This window comes from Ziziphus jujuba, chromosome 4 (assembly GCF_031755915.1).
Source record: "Ziziphus jujuba cultivar Dongzao chromosome 4, ASM3175591v1".
In the NCBI taxonomy this organism is placed as follows: domain Eukaryota; kingdom Viridiplantae; phylum Streptophyta; class Magnoliopsida; order Rosales; family Rhamnaceae; genus Ziziphus; species Ziziphus jujuba.
In genome coordinates this window covers 12,489,518-12,512,519 of record NC_083382.1, presented here as the reverse complement: position 1 = coordinate 12,512,519, position 23,002 = coordinate 12,489,518, and the positions used below count along the sequence as shown (strand labels likewise).

General features: G+C 31.0%; 2 protein-coding genes across 3 annotated transcripts; one reads left to right on the top strand and one right to left on the bottom strand.

The window, feature by feature from the left end:
- Nucleotides 1–5,254: 5,254 nt before the first annotated feature.
- LOC107432216 (nuclear pore complex protein NUP133) lies at nt 5,255–12,908 on the bottom strand. The gene is made up of 8 exons (XM_048471403.2): nt 12,593–12,908; nt 12,273–12,397; nt 10,254–12,086; nt 8,888–9,609; nt 8,650–8,802; nt 7,619–7,955; nt 6,521–6,582; nt 5,255–5,985 (listed from the first exon to the last, which is right to left on the bottom strand). Exons 1-8 carry the CDS (start codon nt 12,757–12,759, stop codon nt 5,437–5,439), a joined length of 3,948 nt encoding a protein of 1,315 aa, XP_048327360.2. The 5' UTR covers nt 12,760–12,908; the 3' UTR covers nt 5,255–5,436.
- A 5,320-nt stretch (nt 12,909–18,228) lies between these two features.
- Nucleotides 18,229–21,410, top strand: LOC107432226 (uncharacterized). Of its 2 annotated transcripts, XM_016043322.4 has the most exons (4): nt 18,229–18,374; nt 18,659–18,739; nt 20,286–20,478; nt 20,965–21,410. In XM_016043322.4, the coding sequence occupies exons 2-4, from the start codon at nt 18,686–18,688 to the stop codon at nt 21,093–21,095; spliced, it is 378 nt and encodes a 125-aa protein (XP_015898808.1). In that variant the 5' UTR covers nt 18,229–18,374; nt 18,659–18,685; the 3' UTR covers nt 21,096–21,410. The 2 variants fall into 2 exon arrangements, with proteins under 2 accessions (XP_015898808.1, XP_060672532.1); XM_060816549.1 differs by lacking the exon at nt 18,229–18,374 and having other exon boundaries at nt 18,451–18,739.
- Nucleotides 21,411–23,002: the final 1,592 nt, after the last annotated feature.

The window sequence follows — 23,002 nt, the reverse complement described above, 5'->3', positions numbered from 1 at the left end:
ACCAGAATGAATGTGCACAAGTCCAACGACGTCGTCCTCCGTTGATGAATATCTGGCCAACGGTCATGACAATGCCCACCAGAAGATTTTGTAGCATCAGAGCCACACCGCTCCCACCATGGACCCCGGCCAATCTATCTTTTCAGCTAGCAATAAACACGCTTCCGACAGCCCTGCCCCATCTGCCTCCTTCTCCTCCTCCTCCTCCGTATCTAGGAATCCCCACCACCACCCCCACATGAATAAATAATAATAATAATGAGTTGGGGTGATATATATATATATATATATATTCAAAAAATAAATAAATAAATAAAGCAAATTGACTCCAAAACCCTAAAAAGGAAACCCTACGGAGAACCACCTGATATGTTCCGGGTTCCAAGAATAAGAAAGAGGAAGAGAAGAAGAGCGGAGGAGATCACATCAGAGCAGAGAGAGAGAGAAGAAGAAGAAGCAGCAGTTGGAGAATACATATATAAAGTGGGAATATGGAATTGAATAACAACCACACTAGCTCGTCCTCCTCCATAGTTCTATCGTCCCAATTCGACACCCGAAAAAACGCCTATCTAGCTATCACACAAACCAGCTTCCAAAATGAAAGCAAGCATCCCCATAAACATAAATAAATAAATAAATAATACAGTGAGGAGGGTAATAAAAATATAAAATAAAATAAAGATAGAAAACCTTTCAGCGACGTAAATGATTTAAACATTAACCTAAGAAATGTAAAGCAGTTAGTTAAATTTTTTTGACTTAGGAGTTTTTTGATGTATTTTCACCGCCTATATAAAGCCTATAAATAGGCAAAACCACTTTCATGTAATGTAAGCTAATCAAGCCGTTTAAGTGCATTAGTAAAATCAAAGTATTAAATTATTTCTTCTCTCCTAAAATTCTATCAGTCTCTCCTTTCCATTTTTTCGAATATCATTCCAATTAATTCAAGTCTTTTCTAATACCAAAATAGTCATACCTCCAAGTTACTTTTTATAGCTTCCGCTATTATCCAACACTCTCTAAACCCGCACAAGCATATTCCTTCCCAAAGAAGTACGAGAGAGTTTCTAAAATGAAGAATTATGAATTAAAAAAAAAAAAAAATCAGGATCTTTTTTTTTTTTTTTTTCATTTGGGGTCAATAATTTGTTTTCTAATTGAGAAGCTATGCTAATGGTGCAACATATATAGATGCAAAAACAGGAAGCGGTGGTCTTGGGACAGTTGCACGTAACAACACATGACATGAGGCACTAGTGCTTGAAATGTAATCCTGTTATGGCGTAGGGTTGCGAGAAAGACATTACTATGGTGAAACTGCTATGGCTATGCATGATGATTATCGGAAAGAAACTTCTTCTTTGAAGATAAAAGAAAACGTGGTGGATCAGATTTAAAGAGCTATACTGTCAAATTTTCCTTCACCACTAAAATTATGTATTTGCTTAATAAGATTGAATCACTTGATTATACATGTTTTTGTTGCAAGAGTGTGAATATATGTATGTATATACATATATATATATATATATATAAATGTTAGTGTAGAGGAAGTTGTCCACCACTTGGTGGGCAACAGCCTTTCATTGCCAATTTCACCCATATATAAATTCTTCTACAATGCACATAAAGGATTGAGATTTATCAATCATTTTGATGGTAGTTTTCTAATTAGATCTCATTTATCACTGGCCTTGATGACTTTTTTAATGATTGAGATTTAAATATATAGTTGGGATTTAAATGATATCAAATAAAATAGGAAATGTCCCACATACATATATATATATATTTTTTTTTATTTATTTATTTATTTATTTATAAAATATTATATATGTATAATCATATTCATTTTAGATCTCATAGCTTTTATATTATATCAAAGACTAAAACTAAGATTTAAAATTTAATTATTAATCAAATATTAATTTAGTAATATACTAAAATTCTATTTAACAATTTGAATGGCTAAAAATTAAATTTGTAAAATTGGATTAACTTGGTTGGAATCTTGTCCTATTGTATATGTATATAAATATATAGTTTTATTTTAGTGGACTATCTAACTCATCTTATAATGTCAGATATTGATATGATACAAAATTAAATGGGGATAAAAATAGAAAATGCATAAAATTTTTAGTTGTTGTCTAATGAAAAATTCAATATTATTTAAATATCATGTGAGAATTTAATTAATTTCCATTAAATAGTTCACTTTTTCTAATTTTTAATATTTAAAAATGTAAAAAAAATATACTTTAAATTAATATTATCACTTATGACTTGTCTATCTTATCCGTAGGTAGAGATATATATATATATATATATATATATTATGTATCAATAAATTTTTCTATCATATTATAAAGGTTTGTGATCTTTAAAAATAAAATTGTAAATAGGTTCGAATGGTTCGAGATCGGCTCATGGTCAATTTAGATTTAGTTCGCTCAAACTTGACTCGGAAAAAATATGAGTCAATCTTGAGAAAAATAATGAAGCTCAAATTATATACAAGCCACTTGTAAATAGCTCATTAGCAACTCGAATATGTGTTTATACACATTTATAAATTATATTTTTATTTTTTTTAGCGGATAAAATATTTTATTAATTTAGCGTATAAAATGATGTAAGCCTCTTCTCTCTCTCTCTCTCTCTCCCCCAATTCCCACGGAAGTGGCCCAGCGCTGTCCAGCAGCCCAATTCCCACGGACATGCCCCAGCCCAGCGCTGTCCAGCAGCCATGCTCCTTTTTTTTTTCTTTTTTTTTCTTTTTTTTCTTTTTTTTCTTTTTTTCTTTTAGGTAAATGCCCAGCAATATTCTTTGTTTTGTTTGTAGTGAAACATATTGTAAATTAAAGGTACGTGCAATTTGGTCTTAAAGTTAGCTAATGCAATTAACCCTTCATCGTTTGCATCTTGTTGTAGGCTTGGTCATGGGATGTACATATGATAAATAATAAAAGAAAATTTGTTCAGTTACTCCGGCGGGGTTAGCAATAAAATTGCCCATAGTCTTGCTAGCTTCATCCATACGTTGCAGTTTAGGTGTTCACTTTCTTGATATCATAATTCAATTTGACCAAAAATTAAAAATATTTTTTATGCCCAAACCAAAAACAAAATTGGACCAAAATACCAAAAGTTAAAAAATAAAAGTTATTTTTAAAAAAAATTAAAAAAATACATCTGTTATTTTTTCATTTTATATTTGTTTTTTTTATTTGAAAAATTATATCCATTCCATTTTTATTTAAATTAAAATAACCACAATTATGATTAAAATATTTATATACCGTAAAGTAGACCAAAAAATAAAAATTAAAATAAAATTGGAATTTTTGATTGTTAGAAAAAAATCAAAAATTAAAAAATTAAAAAAATACGTTTGTTGTTTTTCTATTTATATTTATGTTTTTTTATTCGAAAAGTTGTATCCATTCTGTTTTTTATTTTAATTAAAGTACCCACAATCATAATTAAATTTTTTAGATCTAAAATTAGGTCAAAAAATTTAAAAAAAATAGAATTTTTGTCTAATAAGAATAATGTTATTGGACCAAATATTAGACAAAATATCAAAATAAAAATTAGATCAAATTTTGAAAATAAAAATAATAATTTTAAAAATTAAGTTAAAAAAAATTACATATTTTATAAACCAAAATGGGGATCAAAAAGGGAAAAATGGAAAGAAAAAAAAATTGATTAGAATAAACCAAAATAGAAAAATTTTAAAAAAAATCAAAAATGGAATAATGGTCTCTATTTAGTTTTTTTTGGTCTAATTTTTATTTTTCCTTTTTTTTCAGTTTTAGTCGTCATTTTGGTTTAAAAAAATAAATTTTGCTATTTATCACTACTACTGATGACGATCATAAGTTTATGCAGTAAATTTTTATTGAGATACTTAATTTTAATATTTTTTATACTTAAAGCCTAAAAGCGAGCCATTTAAATGGCCATATGACATTTAGATCCTACAAGTGATTATTTACCGATGGTGAAAAATAATACTTTTTTATAAAATAGTCAAATCTTTTTCAAATTTTTTTTTATAATTATTTTTTTTTTTAATGTTTGGTCTAATTTTTATTCTAGCATTTTGGTCTAATTATTTTTAATTTTATTTTCTAATAGAATTATTCTTATTAGATCAAAAATTCTAATTTTATTTTATATTTTTTGGTCTAACTTTATGTCCAAAAATATCTAATTATAATTGTAGGTATATTAATTTACATACAAAAAGATTGAATACAATTTTCCAAATAAAAACCTATAAATATAAAATTAAAAAAATAATAAATGTATTTTTGTAAAAAAGTTTTAAAAAATTATTCTTTTAAAAAAAATTATTTTTATTTTTATTTTTAAATTTTTGGTCTAATTTTTATTTTGCATTTTGGTCTAATTTCTTTTTTTTTTTTTTGTTTTCATTTGGGCATAGAAATTATTTTTAATTTTTTTATGATAAAATTGTTTTTATAAGACCACTAATTCCAATTGTATTTTAATTTTTATTTCTTGGTCTAATGTTAGGTCCAAATAAGATTGTGGGTATTTAATTTAAATAAAAATGGAACACATATAATTTTTCAAATAAAAAACTATAAATATAAAATGGAAAAATAATAAACGTATTGTCAAAATTTTTTTTTTTATTTCTGAAAATTGAATTATGATATCATACTAAAGTTACATTGATGTCAGCCGTTAAGTTTTAACGATTACTGTTAGGAATTAGATCAATTTGTATCGATTTTAAAACTTCAAAACCAAAACCGTTGAAATTAAAACTTCCGAACCGAAATCGCAATCTTAAATTTAGGTTACTAAAGTACAATTTTTCATGAATTTTTTCTTATAAAGATCAATGGTTGAGATTAAAAAATAAGCAAAATCAAGGATGAGGAAAAAACAAACAGGATCTTAATTATCCTCTGCAACCTGCAAGTAAAGCATTCGCATGGATAACTAGACCATAATAAATTCTCAAAGCAAAAGAAATAAATAAGAACAAAAACAAAACCAATGAAAATGCCAAAGAGGCCTATGGGCTGGTTTTAGCACAAAAATCATCCATACCCGAAACCTTCCATTTGGAACGTGTGGTCTCACGTAGCATACAAGCTATCCTTAAAATAAGAAGACATGGACAAATGGTTAAATGGCAATTCAAGGACTAACTATATAACCTGAAAAGGGATTGAAATTAACCCCGAAAATAAACTGAAAAGAATTAAGAATTAACAAATATAATCCTCATTAACTATACTGTCGAGATACAGATTTGATGTAACAGAACGTGAAAAACTCATCAAGACTAGAAACCTAGTGATGTTACAAACTTACAATCATATATATATAAAGAATTAGCGACAGATTCCAAGAAGTCATTGCTAAGAACCATTCTTCTTGATGTCACTCCATTGGAATTGGACCCTCTTCTTCTCTGCCACCATCATCCTGCAAGCTCCCCGACATGATTGCAGTCAGCATCAATTTGCCTGCCTCTGGATAATCCTTATGCTGCATCAGTATTGACTCCACAGACAAACCAGAATCCTTCAGACTCCGAGGCTCCGAGATTTCCTGTCTCAGCGGCAACACTTGGTCAAATCCTTCTTCATAAATTTCTGCTTGTGGTCCATAACACCTACTTGAAGCACTGAAAAGCACCGTTTCCTTCAAATTCTGCAATGTTATCTCATCAGCCCATCCTTCTGTTATTGATGCCTGATACAGTTTACTCCAATTGTCAATATCAGTAGCGTTCTTCCAGCAATCCTCCAAAAGCTTTTTATAGGTCTTACGGAAGGAGGAGCTAGTCCACGCGAACACATCAAATGCCCATAATGAAAGCTCTGGGCTTTTATGTTCAAGGCACAACTTGATAAGTTCTTCTGGATGGAGGAGCCGCTCTCCAATACTCTGCTTTTTTTCACTGGGAAAGAGCTTCAATATTTCTTCCTGCAGTAGGTAACCATCAGATTTGCAAAAATCCATAGAAACAACTCATCATAACTCAGTCTCCCACAATACAAGCCACATTCGCATTGGAGGCCCTAATAAAGGATAACAAGTAGCTGATAATCACAATATTTTGATAATTCTAAAATGACCTGCTTGTTGTCCATACTACTAGTTCAGGCAAAGACAGTCTTGAGGATTAAAGTAATAAAAGCCACTTGTTTAGAATTAGGGTTTAAAGCCAGTATGAGTAATTAATTGATTGTATTTTCAGTATTTGCAGAGTGTAGAAACGGTTATCTTTTCTATTACTTTATCCTTAGAGGTAAAGTTCCATTAGTTTAAAAATAAATAAATAAATAAATAAAACAACATAAAATTTAACATGGTTCATGACCAGAGTCGGTCATGTAACATTACTTACCAAAAAAAGGAAAATGGAAGGGGGAAGGACCAAAAAAAAAAAAAAAAAGGAAAATCCTCAAGCAAGTGTTAAAATGGAAATTGAATATGGTATCTCAAAAACAGAACATACTTGTAATTTAAGAATCTTCAAATCAGCTTCAATTCGCTTCACTTTGGTCTCAGCCTCCTTACCTACAAGTGAAGCAAATGAGGTAGAGAATTATATTTCATATCACCGTCGGTACATAAACAAATATAGGAATTCCATATATCATAAATGAAAACAACAGCCAACAGAAAAATGAAGATTGTTCTCTCCCCTCATTAATCCTTCAATCAAGCATCGATACCTCCAGAACCAACAAACCACATAAATATTACATCCTGACAAGAAGAGCTATATTATAGAAGACAGCATGTGTTTGCTGAACTATACACTTCTCATTGCCAAGCATCTTCCAGAATAAGCACCTCCAAGAATAATGAAGCTATTATATCCTGACAAGATGACCAAGTGTCGAAGACAACCAAACAACAAGCAAGGCTACACTAAACCAAGAAGCGCACATCTCATCTACAAGGTGAGCTTCTACCCTTCAAAATAAATGCCAACTTCTGTGTCCTATACTTGTTTCAAGAACCTCATTAGGCAACCAATTAGGTAATTTCCTAGTTTAGTTAGATAATGTAACTGTGGAAGATTACTTGGCGACAATTCAAATAAATTGTCTTTTCAACTGCTCATGCCATGCCCATAGAAATATTTCAAATAAAGGTCATGAGACCAATGAGCTTCTAAACAAAACATAATCTGATTCAACTTAATTACATGAAAATCATGTGCACAGGTAAATGGAAAGTGTCAGGTTTGGGAGCAGAAAAATACAAAGTACACAAAATTTGTTCAACAAAAACAAAAAGCAATTACCATAGTCTTGAATGAAAAAAGGAAGTTTCTAGAATTATAAAGAAAGAATGCCGGTGCTTAGCATAAGTGTGGCTTAAGTCATTTCAAACAACTAAACTTGCTGGTTCACACAAGTTAAATCTCCAGTTAATTTTGTGGATCAAACATAAATAAAATACATTTTAAAATTTTTTTAAATTAAAAGGACAAATAAAGGATAAAAAACACATGGTATGCAACAAAAAGAAACAGATGACAGAGAGATGAATGAGAGAGAAAAATCTTCAAAAGTGGTGAAGCAAAGGTAGTGAGTAAATCAACCTGCTATTGCAGATATCTTTGAGAGATTCAAAAGACGCTTCCTGTCCACTAATTTTGGTACCATATTTACACTGTGAGGGTGTGTCTCCTCTTCAGCATCTGAAAGTGAGCTTTCATCTTGAGAAAGAGCTAACGAATGAAGAGTTTCTGCAGCTGAGAAAAAATCATGAAGATGCAGTTCATGAAGCCAAAGTAGGTCCGGGTGACGCTTTAGAAAAATAGATAGCTCTTCTGGAAACTCTTCCCCAAGCCTTAGGAGTTTAGCAAATTGTTTTCTCACATACAGTTGTTTAAACACAAAGTAACTGAACCCTCCATTAGGTCCCATGCTCTCACGCTATACAACAAAACGAAAAAGAAAAAACATTTTTCAATTACAGAAGAAGTTAAGTCGCTTGCTCTCATGCTATACAACAATTCAAAAAGCACTTTCAACAAAATAGAAGCTTTAATAAGACAATGGAATACAAAAAACAAGATATATATCAAGCATCATCTACAAAGACATAACTTAATTTTGTTACTGACTTACTACAGAAAAAGAGTAATTGAACTCATACGATAATATATCATAAGTAGAACAAAATATAGAAAAGAAAAGAACATATAGAAGTATATATAATTATTGTTCTACCTCAAAAGAGAACATCAAATTAAATTTTCAGAAATTGGCAAAATATACTGTACTGTTTTACCTAAGTGAACCATCTAAAGGATACCATGCTGTGAAAATGTAAAACATCTGTGTAAACTAATAAGACCAATTATGGCATAGTTTCTCTGACACATCCTGAAAACTTACAAAAATGCAGGAGAATATGACATCAAAATGCTTATCAAAATTATGATATGAATAATGTCAATTAGCAGTTTAGCATCTACAATATAGCAAACAATAAAGGGGCACGAATAAGCAACTGGCAACATGCCTCATATTTCAGAAACCAAATAAAAATAAATGTGGAAATATGCCAAATAACAATCATAACCAGAATATTGAAATAACCAAACTTGAATGATCTTGTCCTTACCATCAGATTTCGAAGTAGTTCTGAATCATTAAGGTCGCAACATATTTTCCATAAAGTATTGTAGCATTCATGTCGCTTTGCAATGGATAGCAATTGTGAAGAAAGCTTCCTTAGAATTTCTTCTTTCTGCACATCAGTTCCTTCACTTAAGTCCTGCAATGATAAGCAGTTCAAGAATGAATATGTATTTAGCATGGGGATAAAAGAAGGAAGAACTGAGCAAAGGCAAGAAATTAACCTGGTGCCCAGATCCCACAAATTCTTTGACATGTTGATAAAGCGAGTCGAGAAGTGCATCCCTCCTATTCCAATACTCTTCCAACAGGCCTTTGTGTTCAAGTTCATTCTCAACTTTAGCTATGATTGCACCAGCATAAGTTTCAAGTAGAACTTCTGCCAGCTCTTCTAGATGAGTATAAAGATCTGATGTTGCGGACATATCAAGTTTGGATGCTTCCTTTAGAAGCTGAAGCATGAAGGAAGCAATGCGCCACATCCCGTTGCGTACCACAGGTTGACAATACCACGGTGTTAAGCCCTCCGGCGGTGGATACCACAAATGATGCTCATTTTTGTAGTGCATGGCTGTGCGTAGTACAGTAACACATGCATTTGACAGTTCACAAGCTCTCTGAATCTGAACTCCTAATGGCTGTTCCATGCCTATTATATACTCTCGCTGTCTGTCTAAGCAATAAAATACTTCTTCAAGATCAGAAACTTTACTGTAGAATACTTCAGCATTATCTCTGTCCATCAGAAGAACAGTACTTCTTCGGGCACTTTCACCAACTAATTGAATAAGATCCCACAATGCACCTGATGTTTGACTTTCTGAAATAGAATGGGAGGAGCCAACTCCAGAAGAGTGCTTCTGGCTAATAACGTTTTGCAATTCCCTTAGCTGAATCATTGCAGCAAGCTTTTCACCATGCTCCAAGATAGTCTGCAAAGAATATCCTGCCAACAAAAATTGAAGTTTAGGCCCAGTATATTTCATTTCTTTATGTTTTTCCTTCTGTTAACTTTCAAATCTCTTTCGTCTTCCTTTATTTGCATCTCAATAAATAGAACATGTTGAATCCCCAATCCCTCCATATGCTTTTATCTCCATGATAAAAGAGTTTAGGAAATATACTCATCCAAAATGCATAAATCTACACATGCACATATTGATCATGTTCTGATGACAAATTTGTAGTCAAACACAACAGTAAACAAGAAACTGCTCATATATATTACTACAAAGATCCTACGACACTAAAAGTATAAGATAAATATATGATAGCCTAAAAGAATAGTTCAGCTTCTTGCCAATTGCCAAAGACCACACTGATCTTGCTAAAGATTTTGGACATAATAACAATTCAAGATATATTCTGCACAGCTCCTGTGTTCAACAGTAAGCATGCACAATAAATGTGCTGCAAAGGGTAAAGGATTCCAGATATCCATGTTCATTGATCACAGTGGCTCACAAGCAATGAAGAAATTGCATCCCATCCATCATTATAAAGCATGACATGTCACACGCCAATCATACTGGAAAGGGGAATTGATAACAAAACATGATAAGATATAAATAAAATAGGTATTATACATACTCTGTTCTGAACAAAGCTCCTCATGGCACTTAGATAAAGCAAGAAACTGGAGAAACTTTTGATGCTTCTGCTGCTTATCCAAGAGTTGGGAGGAGACAACGGCCATAGCCAAAATCTCAGCTCCCCTGGTTGTTGTCCAGTGTTTAGCTAAACTGTCTACAATTGATTTGCTCATCCTTGCAAAAACATTTGTTTCTCCATCCCTTCCAAATGCCCCAGAGTTTTTAAGCTTTTCAAGCGAGGTATCAACCTGCCCAGACAATAGAAAATTGTGAAAAAGTTGACCCAGTAAGGTCTCTGATTCTTCATCTTGAGCATTTCGATGTGCAATCATGTTCATAACAGCCTTTTGTCTGTCTCTGGCATCAAATGCTTCAGAGCTAGCCCTTCTAGGAGCAATATTGCCCAAATATGAAAGGTTTTTTCTGTCTTCTTGTGCAGATCCTTCATTTGAGCTGCCTTTGCGGGACAAACTTCGTTCAGGTGGTTCAACACCACCAATTATAACAGCCTTCTCAGGTATTGCCCATATTCCTGCTTTTTCAGTCAGTACAACCCATGGCCCTTCTTCACCATCATTGGTGGAAGGAAGAATTGAAGCATCTAGAACTTTTCCAGCATCATAAGGCAGGTCAAATTGATAGAGCCTTGTAGAGTTTCTGTAATAATGGGATACTGTTGCCATTCCATCACCAGAAAGTATAACTGCTGAGCCTGAAGGCTTGCCTCCTACGCGAAGTCTCATGGAGAACAGGAAGTCCTCATCTTCAACTCTTGCTTTTGGAATTATCACTTGGATAGGAGCTTTCTTTTCTAAAACCGTTTCATGAGTAGGTTCTTCAATCACCCCAGATTTATATTGCATGGTCAGAAGAGAATATTGTGTGTAGCTTGAACTGCTAACCCGATCCTTACAAAAGGTAGCAACAAGAATAGTAATAACTCTACCATAATTGTCTACCTGCACATCAAGAGGCCAAATTCGTTTCTGTCCAGCCAGATCCTTTTTGATTCCCAAATCACCATCTGTGCCAATAATTTCATGAGACCAGACATTTGACACAGTTATATAAGGGTAAAACCCAACACTAAAACACTGTAACTCATGATCTGTGAGAAGAAAAAACCGCCGGTTGGACCCCTGTGCAGATAAATGTGAGTTAGACCAGATCATTGACCTTGGATACCCTTTGCTACGTACAATTTGACCACTATCACCACCTTGGAAGGATATACTTGGAGTATCCTGGTATACTTTGACACGGTCAATGCCAGAACAGCTGCAGTGGAATTGCCATAACTCACCATTTGAACTACATGCAAATGCAATGCATACATTTTGGGAATTAGGAACAGCAGACGCAATCAAAGAGTTAAACGTACACAATCCAGTCAAAATACCCCTGTGCCTGCTAAACTGTTGCTTCCTATTGGGGGTTGTCTTCCCATTAGCAGGTGAGGAAGTAACCTCTGATTCATCAGAAGTTGCAAAACTGGTAACTGGAACATTCTCCCCATCAGAGTAAATGTCGGGCCAGTATATAACAGCACGAGTTTTTCGATTACACAATACAATACCAGCAGAGTTACAATTTTTTACAGCTTTCTTCTTTCTCCCAGTTGTGCTATCCCAACCAACAACACAAAGCAACCAACAGTTACCATCATTCCTGCCAATATCTTCACTGCCTAAAACGTGTGAAGGGAGTTCGAGAACAACGCATTTCATTGAAGTTGCAGGAGATATGTAATTCCAAACAAATAGTCTGTTACCACATATAATCCAAGCAAGAGATGTTCCTTTTTCCATTCCACCAGATACGCTCGCATCACCTGACCAATAAATAACACAAGAATTCTTGAAATTTACACGGGACGGGAATAATACAGAGTTTAGACATTTACAATGATAGGAACTCTTTACCGAGTGTAAAGCCAATGATATAGCAAACCCAACTCAAATGTCTTCAAAATGAATATTAGCATTAACAACAAAGTGATGATGAATAAACTACTAACCACGAACACGCTTCTGCAGCAAACTGGTCTGCTCATCACGCACCACTTGGGGGAATTCTCCAACATATACAGGCTTAATCGGATCAACCTCCTCCCCTTTCTCATTTTTGCTCACTGTTGGAATTCTAGTAAAAAAGTACATTTTGCAGAATTATTGAAAAATTATCCAATTGCGTTGATAAAAAGGAACACAAAACAAACCCATTCTATATCTGACCAACTTAAGCTAGTTCTCTATAATTATCACTTCTATACTACCACCATTACAGTACAAATAGCCAAAAAGCTATATAATATATATATATATATATAGGAGGTACCTGGCGAGTACAGATAGTCGAGGAGCCCAAGGAGCTGGAGTGCCGGTGCTGGGGCGGTTAGGCACTGAATTATCGAAATCGAAGCGGCGATTCTCGGCAAGAGGAGTTGCCGGAGAACCCTGCCTCGTGTGCCCTAGATTCGGCCTCTTTGTTCCTGGAGAGAACATTTTTTCCTGCTCAGAGCCTGTGAAACTACAGAATGAGAGGGAAAGTTGGGGTTTTGGAGAGGTTTGTAAACTATGCGAGAGAGAAACAAAAGTTGCTGAACCCAGATCCGGTGGGTTCGGGTTCAAGTTTATGGTTCTCTTTTTTTTTTTTTTTTTTTTTTTGTTTAATTTTTTTATGGGTATCCCACTATAAATAAAGCTTTTGAATTGGATCTAATTTGTTTTTGAAATTTCTTTCTTTGCAAATACTTTAATTAATTTATAAGAAAAAATCAATCAATTAAAATTAAAATGTTTTTTTTTTAATATCACCAGTGAGTGATTTAAAACTTAAATTATTATCCAAAAAATAATAACTTTTATTATTGGATAAACTAAATACCTTTGATATTTGATAGTTGGATTTAATGTAATCTATAAATTAATTATTTTATACAGAGTTGTTGAATTCTATATTTTGTTTTGGGGTATTTTTATACATATTACAAAATATATTAGTTACAGTGCTATTTATATAAATTCATTTTAAAATTTATTTTGGCTAACTACATTAATATGTATACCTAATTTATCTTTAATAATTTAAAATTAAACCCACTACTTTTGTAATTTCCTTTAATAGTTTTATGAAATAAAACATTAAAATATATATATATTAAAAAAAGAACATTTTTTTTTCTTCTTCCTCTTCTGTAACTATAAATTGAAACCATGCTTTTTTTTTTCTTTTTTTCTTTTTTTTTTTTTTTTTGTTTCCCACTTTTTGAAGCTATGTATGATTTATGGTTTTAAAAAAACTTAAGAATGGACAAAAGGAGAACGATCAAATCTTGGGGGGGTGGGAAAAATCCTTCTTTTTTTTTTTTTTTTTTTTTCATCCAATCCCAAATTGCAAACCTTGATCATATTAGTTTCAGTGGCTGCTCTTTTAACTCCACCACTTATGAAGGCCCTCCATTCCATAAACCTTTGCAAAATCAGAACCCACCTTCTCTACTTCCTTTTCTCCATCCATCTCTTTTCTTTTAATTTAATTTTTCCTTATTATTTTCTTCATTCACTCATTCTACATATGATCTGCATCTCTCTTTTTTTTTTTTTTCCATTTTTTTTTCCTCTTCTTTTGTTTTGAATAAATTAAAACCCCACCCACACCAGCACTTTCTGTATCGGAATTTGTAAAATGCAAAATAAAGGAAGTAGAAAAAGCAAACCCATTGAAAATAAATAAATACGCAATAAGTTACAAATCATCATTATTTAATTCCATTGTGAACAAAATCCATTTAAAAGCAATTTTAAGTAGATATTATTTATTAAATAGATAGTTTTTTTATATTCCATGTTATACTTTAATTGATAAAATTATTAAAGATGCCTTTATGACAATCACTTGACTTTTTTTTTTAAATCATCAATATGATTAACATTTATATTTTGCTTAAATTGTGTTAGAGATAATATAGATGTAATTGAATAAACGAATTGATATGTAGTTATAGTGTATCTAATATATATATATATATATATATATATATATATATATATATATTTAATACTTAAGAATATTTAAAATATTTTACTCATGAATATTGCTGGAATATTAAAAAAATTATTAAAATTATAATGCAACTAGTATGTTTTGCAATGTAAATAAACTATCTACTTTATTTTTGGTACATTATGAAATAATTTTTTATTATTAAATTTTGAATATACAATTGGTTAATTTTAAAATATTTGAATTATATGACTTGGGTTGGGTTTTTTAATTTTCTACATGAAATAAGATATGGGCTTCGTAAAGACATTCATATGGATGCTCTTGGCCCCAGCATGATACTGAACATAAAAAAATTTATATATCATTATTTTTGAAATATTATTATTTAAATATATAAAAATATCAAATAATTTTATATAATATTTTTAATATCTAAAATATCTACAATTTATAAAATCTTAATCAGGTTTAAAAAAAAAACACATTTTTTTTCCTCATAAATCATTTACAAATCAAACATCATTCTACACAAACTTATAATAATGCTTTTGAACAAAAATGATAGTCATGAAAATTTTATAAAAATTTTTTTTCAGTTAGAACACTTTTGGACAATGGAAATATGTATTTTATTAGAGTATTCAATTTCAAAATTATAAATATCTCTAAAAATATACTATCGTATAATTCTAAACACATTTGAAATATTCAATTACATACTTCTGAATATATTTAACCTATATGTATCTAAAAACAGTCAGTTACATATTTTTGAATATATTTAAAATGTTTAGTCACATACTTACAGATATATCTAAGATATTCATATTAAAAACATTTAATTGCATGCTTCTAAAAATATTTAGGATGTTTAATCATATACTTTGAACATATTTGAATTATTTAATCATATATCTATAAACATAAATATGTTTAATTAATAAATATCTTTAATAATAATTTTAAATGAAGGTAAAAATATAAATTTATAATTGAACTATACATAGTTCATTTGATAATATAACTAGAACTTCTCTTTATCTTGATACAACTGCAAATTTTCAATTTTTTTTTTTTAAACCATCTAAAGCCTACAACTTTTCACTTTCTTTCTGGTTTTAATTCTTTTTTTTCTCTCTAAATCCTACTCTTTATATATATATATATATATATATGTATATATATATATATATTAAATGTTTTAATATCAACCAATATTATAAAAGGGCCACCATTAATCAAGATTGAAACAAACAACAAGCGAACAAAAAAATTATATACATATATAATTGAAATCAAGATTCAAGCCTTCTGTTTTTTTTTTTTTTTTTTTTTGTGATAAAAAAGTATTAAAAGTTAGGTTATATCAAGAGTGTGAGGGAAAAATAGTGAATGTGAAATTGCGTTGCATTTGGCTACAATACAAATACCCTTTTTGTAATTTAGTGTTTGCATTTGTTACTATATTTTTAATTTTCTTTTTTAGTTAAATTTAATTTTTTTGGGAATTTGGCAAAGTTTTTTGAATTGTTGGATTTGGCATATAAAAATATATATATATATATATATATCTTTTAATGGAATATATAAAATAATGCAACAACACATGGATATGTGTAAAAATTGTCGATTTATTTATTAAAATATATATATTTATTCTTTTCTTTTTTATTATTTATTGGGTTAGTGTTTGCTTTGGGTGGCCCAAATACATGCATATCCATGATCCAATTAAGGTCAACATTCTATGTGTGGTCCATGACAGCGATAATCCACCGTGAGCGGCGTTCCTGGACACGTGTTGCACATGCAGCCGGTTCTTCTTTACTTCTAGGGTCAAAATGGACTTTTTATTTACTGGAGGTCAAAAATGAGACTTAAAAATGCAGCTTGGTGAAATCATCATCGACCGTTCTTATGACTCCTAGGTTAATTTGATCCGTCAAATGGAGTAATATCGGACGGTCCCACTGGTCAACATCAAGATCTTGCAAATGTATGTGCAAGATCAGACATCTTGGACCCACCTGGAACCAGCCTAGACATCTTGTGATATAGACATGTGTCATCTCCATGTGAGCTCAACTGTTTTTTTGTAATAATTTCAAAGCTTTTATATGAAATATGACAGCAAAAAAAAAAAAAAAAAAAATGCTATATATATATATATATATATATTTTATTCCTTTGTTTTTTTCTACCAACTATTTTTCTTTTTCTTTTTCTTTTTTATTTCTTTCTAAAATTCTACCAACAACTTTACTAAATGTGCTTGTTTCAACTTTACCAAATGTGAATTGTACAGGTATGCATTAGATTTCTTTGGAAAACATGTATGAATTTTTTGAAAAATATAAAAAATTATATATATATATATATATATATTTTTTTTTTTTACCCCTCATTTAATAACATTTTCGTTTTTGGTTTTGGTATTTTATTGCTTTTTCTTTTTCTATCAAAAACTTTAACAATAAATGAGCGTTTCACAGGTCCATCTCATTTAATAAGATTTATGTTTTTGGTTTTTTTTTTTTTTTTGTCTTAATTTTTACTTTAATCGTTTAGTTGTCAATTGGTAGGCTTCTTGACTAGCTACAAATTTAAATAAACTATCTATAATGCTAAAGGAAAATAATTTCAAAATATTTATAAATTGAGGTTCATTTTGATAAATAATTTTATATAATTAGAAATGTATAATAATTATCGTGCCGTTATTTGTCATTCATGTAATTTTTTTTTTTTTAGCTTTTTAAAAACAAAATAGAAAACTAAAAACATAAAACTTTTACCAAACCTTCTCTTAGTTATACAATTCTATGTAAAATTAGCTTGGCATACCAGTTAATGTAAAATTTTCAATTTGTTTTATGATATTATATTAGTTACTAAAAGACAGTTGAAAAATATTAAAAGATTAAAAAACTAATTAATTATATATATTATTTACTGGGACAATAAATAAAGATGCTTTATCGGATCGATTTCTGTTCATTGATTTTAATTTTTAGGATTTTTGCACCGATTTTCTATGCAGTTTCATTTGGCTAAAGGTATTATATTTGATTGGATTTTTGTTTATCAATTTATTGATTATAATTTTTTGGGATTTTTACACAAATATTCTATATAATTGAATTATCACCAATTTCCTAGTGTGGCAACATCCATCCGAAACATTTTCAAAATATATTTTTTAATTGCTAAATTATATTTTGGCAGTTATAGGAATATCTTATACACAATGCACATGCATTTTAATAGCCTTTTTTTTTTTTTTTCCTTTGAACCATCATTTTATTAGTTAAAAAAGTCATAATATAAAAGCTTTAGATTAATGATGCAGTGTTTATAAATTTCAAAGAATATTGGTTCTAATTTGTTATATATGAGATAAAGTGCAAAAATATCGAAATTATTAGTAATCATTTCAAAATTTAGATTCAAAGCATGATAAAGAAATCACCTATTCAAATTGATAAAAAAAAATATTTTATTTTAATCAAATACAAAATTGATATTAGAATAAGAAATAACATTTTTTGTTTTTGATAAAACAAAATGATAATCTTCTAATTTAAGTCATATATTAAAAATTGAAGAGTAAAAAATTTAATAAGCTCCATCCAAAATGGAATGAGAAAGAAAATACGTGGCATAATTTTTTTTTTAAAGGATCAATCATTTCTATACGTAAGAAAGAGTAAGACTGGTTCCCAGGTCATCGCGAAGAAGATTAGAAGAAGATGAAAAATTGGACAAATGGGGGGATGAAAATGAGCGCGTGAAGTAAGGAGTGCATCAGATGTCGCGTGGTTATGGAGATGGAAAAAAAAAAAAGCAAAAAAAGGCTAGAAATAGTATTATGATGAAGTAAAAGGACAAAAAAATAAATAAAAAATAAAAAATAAAAAAATAAAAAGAAGAAAGGAAAGAGAGAGAGAGAGAGAGAGAGAGAGAGATTAGATGGGAGAAATAAAAGAGTGGGCGAAAAGACTATATGACTTTGTTACACACTCATCCTCACTCGCTTTCTTTCTCTCTCCCTCTCTGAAAATCAAATGTGGAAAATTTTTATTCCTTAGTTTTCTTTCACCTTATTTGCACGGTAAGTCCTTTTTTAATATACATATATCTTTTTGTAGTTTCTTTTTGTTTTTGGGTGTTGTTCCTTTTTTTTTTTTTTGTTTGTTTGTTTTTTGGGTTTCCGTTTAAATTGGAAAACAATTATTGGGATCTTAGTAACTGTTTTGAGCAAAACCCAGTTTTTATTTACCTTTCTTTCTTCTGGGTTTTCGTTGTTTTGGTCTCAAGTGGTTGTTCAATGGGGTTTTGGAGGGTCTGAGTGTGTGTCTTTTTTATGGTTTGTGTTTGTTTTTGTGAATTGTGAAGGTACTTGTTTTTCTTTTTGGAGGGGAGATGAGCAAAGGACGGCAACCGGAGCCTATTGATTTCTTCATTTGGAGTGTTGAGGTGAAATAATTCCTTTCTCTATTTTTCTCTGTTTAATTTCTTTCCCCCTCTGTGGTTTTCGGATCTTGATCTTGTTTGATAATATTATGTGATTTAGATTTTCTTCTCTTGAAGGTGAATTATTGGAAATACTGTTCCTAAGTTCTGACTGTGATGTTTGCCTTTTCTTTTAAATAGATAGTTTTATTTGTGTTACATCCGATCCTTCCTCGTTTAGGTTCTGCATATGATTTGAAGTTGGTAGTTTTCTTTGAGGTAATTTGTATAGAGTTGGTAGAAATATTGATGGGTTAAAATTCATTTTTTTTGTGTTTTTCTAATTTGACAATTATCGAAGTGGAACGATGACTGGAAACTTTTGTTTGATGGAAACAAGGTTGTATAATTTTTTTTAAGAAATGGAGGGAGGGGATATTCAATTCAATTATTTGTGAGTTATGCTATGTTGTTGTTATACAGTTTGTGCTTTATGATTTGCTTCTTTTGCCTAGGATGATATATCGTTTTGCTTTGCAATTATTTTTATAGGACTTCTATAACCTAAATCATTGATCTAGTCTCTGAACTAGTGGTTCAACAATTAATTTAAGTAGTTGCCTTCATTACTTCATTACACAAGTCGATGTAATAGTTGATGACCAGGACTAGCACCTGTTAATCTATGTGATGGTCACAATTAGATGGTCTGGTAGTAGCAATCCATCTTACGTTTATGTTGCCCAATAAATACTATTAATTGATCCTAGTAATTGCTGTAAATATTTCTGACTGCTTACTGTGACAATAGTGGGTCTGGAATTTTCTCAACAAACCACTTTATTCCGGCATTTTGCTGTAACTACACTTATTTTACATCACCATTCCACTTGTCCAGGGCCGACCATATATTATATGGACCTCACAGTATATTAACGTGTTTTGAGATACATGGGTATAATCTTGGTTATGCTTGCAGCATGATTATGAAGAAATTGTGTTGTATTGAAAATTATAAGACAAACATTGCTGATGGTGTGAGAGGGAAGTTAGTATATCACTTATTACATATATGTTGGCACCTAGAAGGGGATTCTTTAGTACAACCATGAGGACAAGGGTGAGTGTGGAATAGGGTAAATTTGAAATTGATAGTTCATCAGTTGAGGGTTGCTGTGACCTGAAATGATTCGTAAACAGCTTGATGAACCCCAAAATTGTACCGATGCTCGCAGTTTTCACGGTTATTCATGATTCTTTGAAGGCCTTAATGACTGGAGGAGCATAGTATAGCAGTTATAACTCTGTAGAACATGTACACAGCAACAATTGTCTGCACAACCATGATCACCTTATCCTTATTTTTTCCTTTATGAAGCATCTGTTTGAGTGAATTAATGATGGGCAAACTTTTGTGCAAAAGGATGTCACTTTGTGAAGTAACAGACTTTATCTTCTCTTTACTTGCAAATAGATTTTGTGCACATGTAAACGGAAGAGTGGAAATACAAGCTAATTGTTTGACAATGTGAAGATTAAACACGGCCTCATGCTTCTTTTTCCTTGACAGGATGTTGGTTTGTGGTTGGAAGAGATAAATCTAGGCAGTTACAGACAGGTTTTTAGGGAAAATGGTGTCAATGGAGAATACTTGGAAGGCATGTCCATGTTCACTACCGAACAGATTCTTCGGTTTATTAGACGATGCCATATGAAATGGGGAGACTTCATCACGCTTTGTAAGGAACTTAGGCGAATTAAAGGTCTCTCTCTCTCTATCTGTATCTCTTTACTCTCTGCATTTATTACTTCACATGAAGGCCCTCTTTTGGTTAGATACTCTCCATGCATTATCCGAGGAAATTAAATACTTTATCATGGCCTTAAGGAACTTATATTAGTGCATTATCTGACGAAATGTTCAACTCTTATCTCTATAAAATTTTAGCTGTGTTTAAATTATATTTTTATAATGTTACACATCTTTGATAAAAGCAATTCTGTCTTCTGTTTCTATATACCAACATTTATGAGTTGCATCTTACACTGGGGACGTTGCTTCTTTCCACTGGCTTTTACTTGTTATTTCTCCATTTCAAGTCGTTGGATTAGTCTTTCAAACTTTGAAAAGTTGTGAATCTGTGCAGTCTACCATTCAAGATTGTGCTTCTGCTAGATACAGATATTGTTTTGGATTTAAATTGTAATTTGGCTATGAGTTTTATATGCTGAAGCAAATTGTATTGCAGTGGCTTGCCTAAAAGGGGAACAAAAGGTTCGCAGGCCATGGTGGGCTCCATCTTGTCTTTCAGCAGTCTTTGTCAAGGTGGCGAAGCGTAACAGACAGTCAAGGGTTGTCTCTTTGAAGCTGGAACCGTAATGAAAGATTTGATATGTGTACGTATTTATATTTTGCCCCTTTTTTTTTTTTTTTGGCTCAGAGAACAATAGAGTAGGAAATAACTTTTTGTTTTGAAGCTGTCAAGGCCACTGTTTGTTCTTCTTTGGAGAACTCTGTTTTATATACAAGCTCGTTTATGTATTTATTTCTTAGTGGTTTTGTTCTTTATATGATTTACTTGAAAAAAGCATGGAGAAATCAAGTTCGTGTTGCAAATTACTCATATAACTTGTTTGTAAGTTACGGTGGCCCATTTGGCTAGCATAATGATAATGGAATCCACTTTTTTCTTCATTTTGGGCAATGATATTCATCTTCATTTTTATTTTGTTCCTCTTTGGATCACTTTAGTATAAACTTTTACAAGTACAGAAAAGAACACTTGGAAAATGACATGTCATGTATGTTAATCCTGGCACATAAATTGAATTCGATTAAGTCTATCAAATGCATTTTATGTGTTATTTGAAACTTTTGCTAAGAAGGTTCAAGGTTGACACTCAACCCCACAGGCCCAAAAAATTTAAAAGAAAAAGAATCAGGGTAGTTTTGATGCGTTATGGTCAAGAGGTCTATATACCTTGTGTGGCCTACCATAAAGATTATTCCATTTTATGTAAGCAATTAATTAGTTGTGGAATATAAAGTCGGCAGGTGAAGCTTAAGTTATGAAGGATATTAGGGGGACTATAGAGAATTGTCACTATAACGTCCTCATTTAATCATCCAAGACCAATTTGTATTTTCATAAACTTAACGGTCAGACATAGTCACATGGAAGACAACAAAAGACTAGATGTTTTGATTCGAGCATCCTCCTGTTAACCTGTAAAGAGTTAGATGCTTTTATCGATAATATAAGGTGGTTCTCAATTGAGTATGGGATGAAGCCGTTTTCATATGTTTCTTAACTAGGGAAGGTATAACTGTGCGTTGGGTTGCTTTGTGATTATTTGGTATATTTTGAGCCAACCATGGATTTGTTTGGATCTTTTTTTTTTTTAATGTTTTAGGGGTACCTTTAAACTTTGGCGGCGTGTTGAAGATCTTCTTACAAAGATATTTTTGTAAAAAGATTCTAAGTTTATAAATAGGATACCGAGTAAAAAAGTTACAAAGATTCAAAAATTCAAGCTTCAGCTTCTCTCTCGACAACTATATCACCTAATGGAGAATTCGAACTCAAAATCAGTTCCAAGCATGTATAATTATTTCTAATTTAGAAAATATGTACCCTACAATACCCATTTTGATTATTAATTGTTCAACAATGGAGCGGCCAATTATTGGAGTAAAACGAATGTCGAATACAATGAAGGATGTGCTATGGACAAGTGATTTATAACTCTTAAAAGATTCTCTGATAAATTGCAGACAAAGGAGTCTATACAAATAAGTAGGTTCAACTAGAAAATCAATTTGGTAGGGACACCCCTGGAAGAATCCATTCAGGAACTTCTTTCACAGTAATACCAACCAGTGTTGGCTGAATCCACACAACTTGCAATTTTGAAAACTTAGGTGATATATATAACAGTATTACTAGATTGGTACTACTACTAGGGGTTGTATTTAATTTAATTGAGAGTTTAGTTGATTTTTTAAAATATTTTTATGGAATTCAAAAATCATGTGGTATTTAATTCAACTTTTTAAAAATTTCATATATTTCATATAGATTTTAAGTGGCTTTTCAAAAATCTGTACATCTTAATAAGTATTCAATTAAGATTTTTTACAAATTGATAAAAGTAACATAAAATTCAAAATATTAATGATTTTTATTGATTTTTTAAATTCATGACTTTTATTGATTTTTAAGTCAAAAATGATAAAAAATATATTTAAAAAACTCTCCACTCATTTAACTCAAAACTGTTGAAGAC

Excerpts from the sequence above, each read along its gene's own strand:
- LOC107432216 (XM_048471403.2), bottom strand. The coding sequence starts at position 12,759 with ATGTTCTCTCCAGGAACAAAGAGGCCGAATCTAGGGCACACGAGGCAG. Across the intron at positions 9,610-10,253 it reads GGAGCTTTGTTCAGAACAGA|GATATTCTTTGCAGACTATC; the intron begins GTATGTATAATA and ends TTTTGTTGGCAG. Across the intron at positions 5,986-6,520 it reads TGAAGATTCTTAAATTACAA|GAAGAAATATTGAAGCTCTT; the intron begins GTATGTTCTGTT and ends TACCTACTGCAG.
- LOC107432226 (XM_016043322.4), top strand. The coding sequence starts at position 18,686 with ATGAGCAAAGGACGGCAACCGGAGCCTATTGATTTCTTCATTTGGAGT. Across the intron at positions 18,740-20,285 it reads TCTTCATTTGGAGTGTTGAG|GATGTTGGTTTGTGGTTGGA; the intron begins GTGAAATAATTC and ends TTTCCTTGACAG. Across the intron at positions 20,479-20,964 it reads GGAACTTAGGCGAATTAAAG|TGGCTTGCCTAAAAGGGGAA; the intron begins GTCTCTCTCTCT and ends ATTGTATTGCAG.